Source organism: Syngnathus leptorhynchus, chromosome 12 (genome assembly GCF_054491065.1).
Source record: "Syngnathus leptorhynchus isolate UIUO chromosome 12, UIUO_Slep, whole genome shotgun sequence".
NCBI lineage: Eukaryota > Metazoa > Chordata > Actinopteri > Syngnathiformes > Syngnathidae > Syngnathus > Syngnathus leptorhynchus.
Window position 1 is genome coordinate 3,447,366 of NC_141206.1, and position 12,200 is coordinate 3,459,565.

At 35.7% G+C, this 12,200-nt stretch overlaps 1 protein-coding gene across 1 annotated transcript in view; it reads right to left on the bottom strand.

Moving 5' to 3' along the window:
* Nucleotides 1–12,200, bottom strand: part of npr2 (natriuretic peptide receptor 2) — a 50,935-nt gene that overhangs the window by 30,205 nt on the left and 8,530 nt on the right. The window contains exons 3-8 of the mRNA XM_085925453.1: nt 9,626–9,804; nt 8,823–8,936; nt 8,581–8,716; nt 6,688–6,782; nt 2,947–3,082; nt 1,836–1,920 (exon numbers count right to left, since the gene is read on the bottom strand). Coding sequence (XP_085781579.1) covers nt 1,836–1,920; nt 2,947–3,082; nt 6,688–6,782; nt 8,581–8,716; nt 8,823–8,936; nt 9,626–9,804 — 745 coding nt within the window. The remainder of the gene's footprint in view (nt 1–1,835; nt 1,921–2,946; nt 3,083–6,687; nt 6,783–8,580; nt 8,717–8,822; nt 8,937–9,625; nt 9,805–12,200) is intronic.

Here is a 12,200-nt window from a genome sequence, read left to right on the forward strand (position 1 = left end):
TGTCTGTTCTTAGTGTTAGATTTTGTCAAATAAAGTTCTCGCAGAAATGTGACATGTACTCCGGTGCGACTTATATATGTTTTTCTTTATTATGCATATTATGGCTGGTGCCACTTGTAGTCCGAGCGACTTATAGTCAGGAAAATATGGTATTAAGGACATACATGATTAAAATGTAATGAAATTAAACTGTGTTTCTAAGAAATTCCACAAGACATACCCAACCAAAAATGCAAAAAAAAAAAATATATCGCAAAATTTGAGTTCAATTCGTTTTTGAGGGAAAATATAATTTCAATGGAGACAAAAAGAAACGGTTTAGTGTATATAAACCAGCTAGCATTCAATGTTGTGTAAGCTTCTTCTTTTAAACGTAAGTTACTATAAATAATTAAATAGCAAGTAAACAATTTCAAGAGGTATTTACCATATATAACATATTGCTTACGTACACTGTATGTTGCAACCATTTACCCTAGAAATGCCGAGTTGTTTTTGCCCAACCATATTTATGGTAAGAAGGAAGAAGGCAGAACACCCAAATAAATGTGGCGTCAAGTGGCTGATTAGTGTTGAGTGGATTAATTAATCCATTGTATACCACTTATCCTTATTTGGGTTACCGGTGAGCCGGCCCTCATCCCAGCGGATTTAATTCTGCAAGAACAGAATTGATTGCACCGTCGATGCATTCATCCATTACGGTCATTGATTCATGTTTACGTCACAGCGCATATCCTGCACCAAAAAACATGGTAGCTTTGTGATTGGCCGGAGAAAATCAGCAGGTTTGAGACAAAATGGATTCTCGCTCACAAATATCGCAAGAATTCAGCCTTTAATTTCGATGAATTTTAGACTGTTATAGTTATTGATAAAAATGCATATGATTTATTTAATTATAATATTATTATATTGGGTGGGGCACTGGCTAGCACAGCTGTATCACAGTTCAGAGGTGCAGGGTTTCATTCAGGCTCCGATCTGTGCAGAGTTTGCATGTTCTCCCCGTGACTGCGTGTGTGTCCTCCAGGTACTCCGGTTTCCTCCCACATTCCAAAAACATGCATGGTAGGCCAATTGACAACTCACTTGAACGTGAATGGTTCTTTGGCTATGTGTGCCTTGCGATGAATGAATGAACGAACTAATTAATGAACTAATTAATGAACTAATTAATGAAAGAATGAATGAATGAATGAATGAATGATAATCAATCAGCAACAAGTCAAAACGTGTAAAATAACACGACAAAAGCCCAGCATTGTGTCAACCGTTCCCTTCCCCCATTAAATCTTGACAAGTGCAAACGTGGCAGGGAAGTCACATTTACAAGAAGGCAAATGAATTGTTGCAGTAGCAGATTATGTTACTCATTACAAAAAGACTTACAAAAAGACAAAACTTTCAATAATTTATAGTTTTGTTTGTAAAAGACATATTATTTTGAAAACTCTTAAATACCTGAGCTAACAATTTTTTCTCATGGTTATCAGTCTGTGTGTGTGAATCCTTAAATTATGGGAAATTTCAATTTCTTACGAAGCAAATAACAAATATAGTGAACAGACTTATCATTTGATGAAAAGCGTGTTTGTTTCCCATTGTGTGAGCTCAAATATAAGTTTCAATGCACCTACCCACTGCTTTAAGATCTTCACCTGGTAAGCTGTTTGGGAAAATACCACACGGGCACTCACTGCAGCACCATGCACCCAAAAATCCATCTCCGATCACGTCACTTTGTCATTCCATTTAAATTTGTACTGTTTCTAATAAGCCGTGTAGACACTGCGTCAGCACAACGCTTTCACTTTTTTCTTTTTACAACTCACCTGTAAATGAGGAAACTGGAGATTCCAAAAATGATGAGAGCCAAGCCAGATCCCACAGCTACAATTCCCAGAACTGGCAGCTGACCTGGAAACAGGAGAAGGATTCCACACTCACTTGTCTCTCATATGTTCAACAGATGTCCACATGTCATATCTTTGAAAATATATATTTTTTTTACGCTATTAAAAACCCAGCTGTCAAACATGTAAGTACAGCTGCGGAACTTAAGAGTGTTACAATTAAAAGACATGTTTCACTAAATGTGAAGTATAAATAAAACTGTGATAGCCTAATGATTAAGATTCACATAATTAAAAAAAAGGTTAAAAAGTTTTTTTTTTTTTATTAGATGAACACATATGTAGGATTTTCTGTTTTGAGAATTTAACATAAAAGAGTTTATTGAATACAAAATTATCAATTTCAAATAAGCACCCAGGAGACACCAATAAACCCATATAAACAGAACACAACCGTCAGTTATAAATTAATATTTGGAATGCAGAGATTGGTTTATTCCAACATAAATTAATGAGAACAAATAAAACAAAAGTAACAAAAATCCATCCTGTATATAGATAATTATATTTTTACTTTCTCATGGCATAAAGAAATATGCAACAAATAACAAATAACAATAACAAATTATATATATATATATATATATATATATATATATATATATATATATATATATATATATATATATATATATATATATATATATATATATATATATATATATATATATATATAGTATATTATATACTGCATGAATATATATATATATATATATATATATATATATATATATATATATATATATATATATATATATATATATATATATATATATATAATATTATATATTTTTTAACATTATTTTTTGGAGTGCTTATCTGGTCCTCGGGTAGGATTAGAAGAAAGCTGTTAATATGTTTTTTAAAAAAAAACTTGTACACTATCACACAAAAGTGATGAAAATATTTATTTTATTTATATAATTTGATATAACTGATGATGACATTTTGTAATGTCATTAAAGGACTTTGTATGGCTGTTATTGAGAATCAGTCTAAAGAGGTTATGAAAGATAGCTTATAATAATACCATCATTGCAGGAGGGGTCATCTGTGGAAAACACACAGGGTGGGTTATCCAGCGGTGGGCTCCCACTTGGCCAATGGATCTTCTCTGTCTGAGACCAAATGATCTCTTTCATGGTTCCATTGTAGTATGCAACCAGCTGCAGAAATATATATATTTTTTTCATTACGATGTCTTTTTTTTAACAGTTGTGTACCCAGAATACCCATTGTGTTCAGACTAAGACATAGTGTATAAAAAAATAATCCACATCACGTTCCCTGTTAAGGGCCACAGGAAAACTGTAGCTGAGCCCTGCCGATGGGAGTAGTGGGGGACTGACCCATACAAACAACCATTCACAATCACACAAAACAACCAACGGAAGTCTTCAAGGAACTGAATATGCATGTTTTGGGACTGTGAAAGTAACCGGAGTACCAGCAGAAATAAATAATTTGATGATTGCACCATTTTTAGATTGAAATGGAATGCGACACAGTGATAAAAAGTCGTCATGTCTGCAAAATAGAGATTGAAAATTGGAAAATCAAAAGTAGGTCTTTTGCACACATCCCTACCATTCTTCTTGGAAGACTTTCAATAAGATTTTATGTCTGTGGAAATTTGTGTTCATTTATTCAGAAGAGGTCTCAAGCAAGAGTTTCAAACTGATTTTTGTCACAATTACATCTTTGTTTGAGTTTCTTTGAGAAGGCCCTTATGACTGTGAACCCCAGTGAATGCATTATTGCCATATATTACATATACAGAACAAATCAGTCATTAATAACGGGTTTGGAAATCAGAAACCAGTTACAACTGTTCAATATTAAATACATTTATTTTAAAGAAGGGATTGGTAACAAAAAATGCGAGTAATATCTCAAAGTGTATTCAAATTGAACACAATCTTGGTAATTCAGCAAAAAAAAAAATCCATGCAAATAGTGCGCTTTTGTGGGCCACATAAAATGATGTGGTGGGCTAGAACAGTAAATTGTAATATAAAGTCACTGAGATTGGACCTGAGAAGGACATGTTGCTGCAAAGACGGACGTCAGTGTAAAAGTTAGAATAAGCAGTTATCAACGGTTGTGTGGTATTGTCAGGCCAATGGTTTTGTTGGTATTGAAATGTTTGACACATTTTTATGGTTTACACTGCAACTGTAATTTTTACTGTGTGACCATTTTGAATGAACGAAATTGTATTACCTATTAGTCTGAATACTTTTAAGCAAACGGTATTTTATTTTATTTTTACTGCTCTATAATGTACATGAAACTAAATAGATTCATAAATAAATCATAGATAAATAATTACAATACATTGCTTGAGTTAACAAAGAAGGTTATTTATCATTATTAATAATAGAAAATGTTGTTAATAATACTAGTCTTATTTTATTATACTTTATTGTATTATATTTTATAATATTACCTGTATTATATACCGTAATTTTCGGACTATAAGTCGCTCCGGAGTATAAGTTGCACCAGCCATAAAATGCACAATAAAGTGAAAAAAAAAACATATATAAGTTGCACCGGAGTATAAATCGCACTTTTGGGGCAAATTTATTTGTCAAAATCTAACACCAAGAACAGACATGAACCAGCAACAGCAGGCTAAACGATATGGTATGCTAACGTGACATATACACAAACGAGGAGCTGAGAACGGGCCTGACGTAACATTCAGAGTTATTCAAATAAGTATTACATAAATAACACGTTTATCAAACCATCTGTGTCACTCCAATTCATTAAATCCATCGATCGTCCTTTATGTAAACAATGCCGCGCGTTGTGACTATTCGAAATAAGTCTGTAATCGTACAACATACTCCAAGTGTTTTTTTAATTTGTGATAGTGGCCCTAGGGGCCCAAGTGATCCAATTAAAAGGATCTTGCAAATCATAAATTATGACACAAATTATGGTCGACAGTATTGCACCTAGAATAAGAGCGTGCAAAGATTACCCAGTAGCAAGTATGCGTGTGATTTTTTTTTTCTTTGATGGCACATCTGTTTTCCTGCTGTGAAACATGACTCCTGAGTTTTATACATGTCAAAGCGTCTATTTAGTTTAGTCTTGCTTTGGTTTCCCTTCGTGCTTGTATCACGCTGTGTCCTCTCTACTTAAACATGAGAAGCCATCACCCCCTTGGAGGGTCATCCAAACAATGCAGATGGGGATGGATGTGGGGGTAGAGCCTGCAAAGACTGAAATAATTGAAATAGTAGCTACAGGCCTTGCCTGTCCGCTTCTGTGAATAGCAGCGACTCAAAACAAGTGTATGTCCTGCATAAATTTAACATGTGAAAGTCACACATTTTTATATTTTTCTCCACATGGAGAACTTTAAAGCAATTTATCTGTTAAGTTTTTGAACAGCACAAGACTTTTAACAGGATTATAGATTGAAAAATGGAGAGAATGTTGACGTAAGAGCATTAACGGCATGAAGCAGTGGATGGTTCTTAAAAGGGATTAACTGCCAGCCACTGTAACCTAATGTGAAAGCCAAAGAAGTCGAATGAGGTCAAGATTTGGGGTTTGGGGCAGACCACTCAAGAGTTTTTGGCTGCTGTCGCAAAGCAACATTAAGCCCATTATTACCTAAAAATACCATTAGACAGTGTAGGATTCTGTAACTTACAGTGTTTTTTAACTACCAGTAGATCTCAAGTTATGATTCGAGAATGTGTTTAAATAAATAGAAAGTGTTTTGCAGGTAAGTCAATACAACAATTTTGGAAGTCCAAAAAAAAAACCCCAGACTTAAAAACCTGCGTGGGAATCATGAAATTCAGGCCAGATTCCCGGATCAATCAGTCATAAAGGTCCACCAATTAAAGCCAAATGAGGACGAGAGTTCCTGCTGACAGCCTCAGAGGACCTTGAAAACATTTCGACTGAAATCAAACGTAGCTAACCCACTTCTTTTGCACTTAAAGAAAAAAAGGGGGGGAAACAATTTTTTTTGCAGATCACAACACAAATATTTTCCCCGGCTGTGGTGGAATTCTGAGGTTTTAAGCATGTTATCATTAAAGTAGGACCTCAGCATTTGTCAAGACACTAATATCTAAAGGATGTGGCTTTGTGTACTGTAGCTCAAAAATCCTCATTCAACTGTAGCTGTAACACACACATGCACGCACGCACGCACACACACACACACACATACACACACACACACACACACACACACACACACACACACACATTCACAAAGTACAATGAACAGAATAGCTTCTATGTGTGACTTCTTTTTATGTGTGTATGTGTGTATGTGTGTATGTGTGTATGTATGTGTGTATGTATGTATGTATGTATGTATGTATGTATGTATGTATGTATGTATGTATGTATGTATGTATGTGAGTGAGTGAGTGAGTGAGTGAGTGAGTGAGTGAGTGAGTGAGTGAGTGAGTGAGTGAGTGAGTGAGTGAGTGAGTGAGTGAGTGAGTGAGTGAGTGAGTGAGTAAGTAAGTAAGTAAGTAAGTAAGTATGTATGTATGTATGTATGTATGTATGTATGTATGTATTTATTTATTTATTTATTCATTATAAACCTGACTGCATTGCACTGCATTGAATAACGGTATGGCTGCACTCAATGGTTAAAAGTGAGAGGAGACAGCAGAACAGAACGGTGCACATCTATTCAAGTGAATTTTTGACAAGCTTTTATAATAATTGATTTTCATTTTCAATCTGGCTAACCCGAACATACAACAATATTTACACTTACCCCATACTCTCCTGTGTCCTGGTTGGTCATGGCCCAAAGGTTGATGTCTATGTCTCTGGCATTTTTGTGGTCTGTAGTTACAAGACCTGTCACTCCTGGCAACAAAATCCACATCACCGGTCTGATCAGACATTGCGATATTTCATACTTTATTAAGATCAGAGATACTGTTAACTCAAGGGGGTTTAAATAATAACACCAAAGTAATATCTCTTTTTGTACTCTTGTATCTTTTTTTGTTAGTGAAGTATTTGTACCATACTTCCAAGATGGTTCATTATCATGCATTAGAATGGCTCACATATTTTTCTTGATGTCACTGCGTAAATCCCAAGCCAATAAGGCATCACATACAAGAAACACAGATTTAGGATTTCCATGTCAAAACTCTCTGGTTTATGTTCTTAAAAAAAATATGCTGCAAATGGGTTCAGTAAGATGTCACTAAAGTAAAATGTGGCCTTCAAAGTATAATAAATGTTTGCTTCAGTAAAAGCAGACAACATAAAATGTCTAAAATGCTAAACTCCGACAAAAGGCTATTGTTGTTGCAAATTGTTTTGAATGCACACATGTTAGCCAATTCAGTAAACAAGTTTCTGTGTTGGCAGCCACATCAAACATTAAATACAGACTTGAGTCATCATAACACTTTATTATCAGTCCCATTGTTTTGTTTAGTGGGGCATATAAAAATCTCATTTCACTTATCACACTGAGCCCTAGACTTCTAAGACGTCTAGTCTAAATTTAGCTTGATTTTTTTACGTCTATAATTTGTCTATGTGTAGCCCAAATCTCAACAACAAAATTTAATCCATCAAATATGAAATATTAAAATCTAAAATAGCTGTTAATTGTATAAATAATCTAGAAAAATTGTATTACTTGATCCATGTAAAGTGTGGTTATTATTTTAACCAGATTGAGACGTCTAAATCTAAACCTTCTTTAGACCATATGTGCGATTGAATTAAATACATAAGTGTGTGCCAGTGATATAAAATTGACTGAGTCAGCATTGTTTTGACCTCACTTACTGGTAATAGGAGTCTCATTTGAGTGCCTTCAACAGCTCCACAGCCAAATAACATTTCAATTAGTGGTTCAGTCCTGTGTATACGCGCGTGTGTGTGTGTGTGTGTGTGTGTGTGTGTGTGTGTGTGTGTGTGTGTGTGTGTGTGTGTGTGTGTGTGTGTGTGTGTGTGTGTGCGTGTGCGTGTGCGTGCGTGTGTGTGTGTGTGTGCGTGCGTGTGTGTGTGTGTGTGTGTGTGTGTGCGTGTGTGTGTGTGTGTGTGCGCGCATGTTGGGGCTTGGTTTACATTGGGATCAATATTACAGTTTTAAATTAATCAATTAAATTTAAATACACAAAAAAGAAAATATTACAAATACCACGACTTTATGCAGTTATTGTTACTCTATATCTAAAGTTATGACGTTATATCCTATTATTGTATATACTATGTATAAACTTTAATCTTTTAATTGTTTCTCCCGTGTTTTGCTGCAGCATAAATAGATAAAGAGCAGCTGCTGGAGCAGTTTGGTGTCATCAAGCCTGTTTGTGCAGTAAATGGCAGTGAAGGTGACTTAAAATAAAAGACAAAAATGGCTTGACAAAAGCAACAGGAAACTCCATATGAAGTTATAAACACAATAAATGACCTGCCTGGGGTCGCTCTGCTTTTTTATTTTTCCATTAAAAATGGCACAGACTGATTAATAGGCAGTATATGGTGGAAGAATATGTTTGAGATATCTATCCAAGTGAAAAAGTGAAAACGTGAAATGAAAAATCCGATGTGTATTGATGAAAGATGAAATGGCACCAAAATAAAAAAGAGCATTCATAATTAACTCTAGCTGAAAAGTAAAAAAGCAATTGCTCACCCCAGATTTGGCGGTTTTGTGTTCTCATTGTGATGTTGATGCCATCATTTTGCGCTCCACCTTCAGCCAACGTTTCTTCCAAGGCCTTTGCATACAGTACAAACCCATCATAAAAGCTGCCTGCGATATAGTCCATCTGCATGAAGACAATTATTTTGTTAAAGCAGCGGAGTAATGAAGACAACATTTGCTCATGTTACTTAACATTCATCTCAAAATGGTGTGCATATAATTTAACATACCAGTGATGGTTCCAAATGCACGCCAAAATCTTGCTGTGCTCTTGCATGGAGTCGTCTCTGAAAGTCTTTGTACTCTGGATTATCAGGAGGTCGGTATGTTATAATGAAAACAGACTAAAAGGACACAGAAAAATAAAGTATATAATCAGAGCTGAGAAGCACATAATAGAATGATGATCTAAACAACTTACGCAAAGACATTCTCCAATTCAACAGAATTATTTTACACTGGTTTGTTGCAAGCAGAACAGCATCTTCAATGTCAATTGCCATGGCAACCCTCGATCACTTGAACTCATTTATCGACTTCAATGGTCTAAGTATAAAAGGTATCTACCTGCCCAGAGATGTGCAGCTTTATTATTTGTGTACTAATGCTACAGCACTCTGTTTTTGTCATTTTAATTATTGTCATTGTCAATTTTCAATTAATAATTGTCGTTGTTAATTTTTAATATTTGCATAATTACTGATCCAAAATCTTAATTTAAAGCCAAATAAAAAATTACATGGCCCAATTCCTGGTTTAAGGCTCTGAATCCCAAACCCATACCATTTACCTGCTGTCAAACGAAAACAATAAAATATGTACCATGTTCTAAATTCCACACTGGGTGAGGAAAACAATTCTGATGGATATCGGGTCAGCCACCATTATACTGGACTTGAATTTAAGTAGATGTTCTTGTTGTGCTTACGTAATTTTTCTCTTGGGACAATGAAAGGCTCTATCTTCCCCACGACTCAGCCAAGAGCTAGAGAAATATGCATGAAAGTGTGCAAGTGTTTTCAGTTGAGTGTACCTTAAAGACCTTGATGGGATCGTCGTCAAGGTCAGAGTTCTGCCATGGTTTGCCCTCTATCAAGCTTTCTGCAAAAACATCCAGATAAAAAATGGCATAGTTTTCTGGGTCCGGGATCTCGCTGTGGAAAAGTTTCATGATGTTCAGGAAAGTGTCCACGGGGCCACATATGTACACAACTGCAAAGGAGAGGAAAAAAAACAAGATAAACTGTAATCATTCTATTTAATTAAGCAACCAACCATTAATCAATTCATTGACAACTGATCCATAAGCAAAATAATCACTATTTTAATAGATTGTTTAGTGATCTGATATTGGGTAGATTCTCAGAATTTGAGCCTCTCAGCAGTAAATATACTCAGACTTTTTAGTCCCCTATGAAATCAGACAAATCTGCATTTACTTTGGAAAACAATGACCAACATTCATGCATATTTTTGACATAACTTGGCCCAAAATCATAAAATATTTATTTTGTGCATTTTGTGCTCTGTTTATTTGAAAAATGTATAGTTTTTTATTAAAGGGATGAAAATAAAAACATTTTCTATAGCCCACTCACCAATGAATCGGCAAAATAATAGACAGATTATTGAAATATTAAAATAATTGTTAAAAACAATACCCTATTTGTGGACTGATGCATAGTACTGAGTTTTTTCATTTGAATTAAAAAATGCACTAAATTGTTACAGAGGAGATTCTCCTCGATGTCAGCAAAATAGACATTAAATGAACCTTAGCTTTTAATGCAAAGAAAGCAAACAACTTTTGCTCTTACAACATCTTCAAGTTCCCTTGAATCAAAATTAAAAAATTCTGCCAATTTCTACATCTACTATATGAACAAATTTAGAGGGGAGGATTGGCAAGTTTGAGAACGTTTCAACAACCTCCACGCAGATGGAATACTTTAACACTCACTGAAAAATCTGTTCAGAGGCACATTAAATTAGTCAATTCTGAATGTGTGTCAAATGAAGTTACAAAAAGTATTTTATTTGGAAAAAGTGGGTCTCGGTCCGTTTCTTTAATCCGCAACAGGCAGCATTAGCTCATGACAAGTGGTACAATGTGCCTCCTCTGAAATTGTCAAATTGTGGCTGAGTTTGGGGGTATTTGTTATTGTCCATGCTTCTGCTGCATTCACCACATTCTTGGAGTTGTTTACTAACTGATAAATGTATGAATTGTATGAAGTGCACAGCCATTTACTTTTTTTCCCTCAAACTCTGGGATTTGCTTCTCCAAGTAGAAGCAATTTGTTCGACACCATAGCTCAATCCACGGTTGTCATGGTAACAAAAGTCATACTTAGCAGTGGTTCTGTGTGGGCAAGGTGAACAGTGGTTCATTTTCAAGACACACGAAAATCTTCTCAGAACAGACTTAGTTCTGGAAGGCTTAGATACAGGGGTGTATTCTACTATTCCTGATCCTTTGTGCATTTTAATGAAGTAAGAAAAACTGTAAGTCCATTTCATTTACATAGCATATATATATATATATATATATATATATATATATATATATATATATATATATATATATATATATATATATATATATATATATATATATAATTAAAATACAAAAACAATGGGAAAAAAACTAAATAAAAATCTAACCAAATCAAAAATAACTAGTCTACATATAGAGTACCGGATACAAGCGGCCGAAATGAGTTTCCTCTGCAGGGTGTCCGGGCTCTCCCTTAGAAATAAAGTGAGAAGCTCGGTCATCCGGGAGGGACTCGAAGTAGAGCCGCTGCTCCTCCATGTTGAGAGGAGCCAGATGAGGTGGCTCGGGCATCTCATTAGGATACTTCCTGGACGCCTCCCTGGGGAGGTGTTCCGGGCATGTCCCATCAGTAGGAGACCCCGGGGACGACCCAGGATGCGCTGGAGACTATGTTTATAATATAGAGTATGCCTAATTAAATGTATTTTTACCTTCTTTTTAAAAATATCCACTCTTACTTCAAAACAAAACAACAAGATCTATTACCTTCAATTTTGAATATTGTTTGAGGAAAATTAAGTAAAAAGATGGTACCAAATTTTCTTATGCTGGGGAGGACATTTGTAGAAGTAGATTAGTAGACCGATTGAGCGCTCCAAATTGTCCTGAGGTGTGAGTGCGAGTGCGAATGGTTGTTCGTCTCTGTGTGCCCTGTGATTGGCTGGCAACCAGTTCAAGATGTCCCCCGCCTACTGCCCGATGACTGCTGGGATAGGCTCCAGCACGCCCGCAACCCCGTGGGGATTATATACTCTTTAAGTGAGTGTAACCTTGGATATTATCACAATCAAGTCTCCTAATTAAGTATTTACCCATTTCTCCACTGCTAACTGCACTTTTACCCTCTCAGCTCAGTGGCCTAGTAGTAGAGTATCTGCCCTGAGACTGGAAGGTTGTGGGTTAAAACCCCAGCCGGGTCATACCAAAGACTATTAAAATGGGACCCATTGCCTCCCTGCTTGGCACTCAGCATTAAGGGTTGAAATTGGGGGGTTAGATCACCAAATGATTCCCGAGCGCGGCACCGCTGCTGCTCACTGCTCCCCTCTCC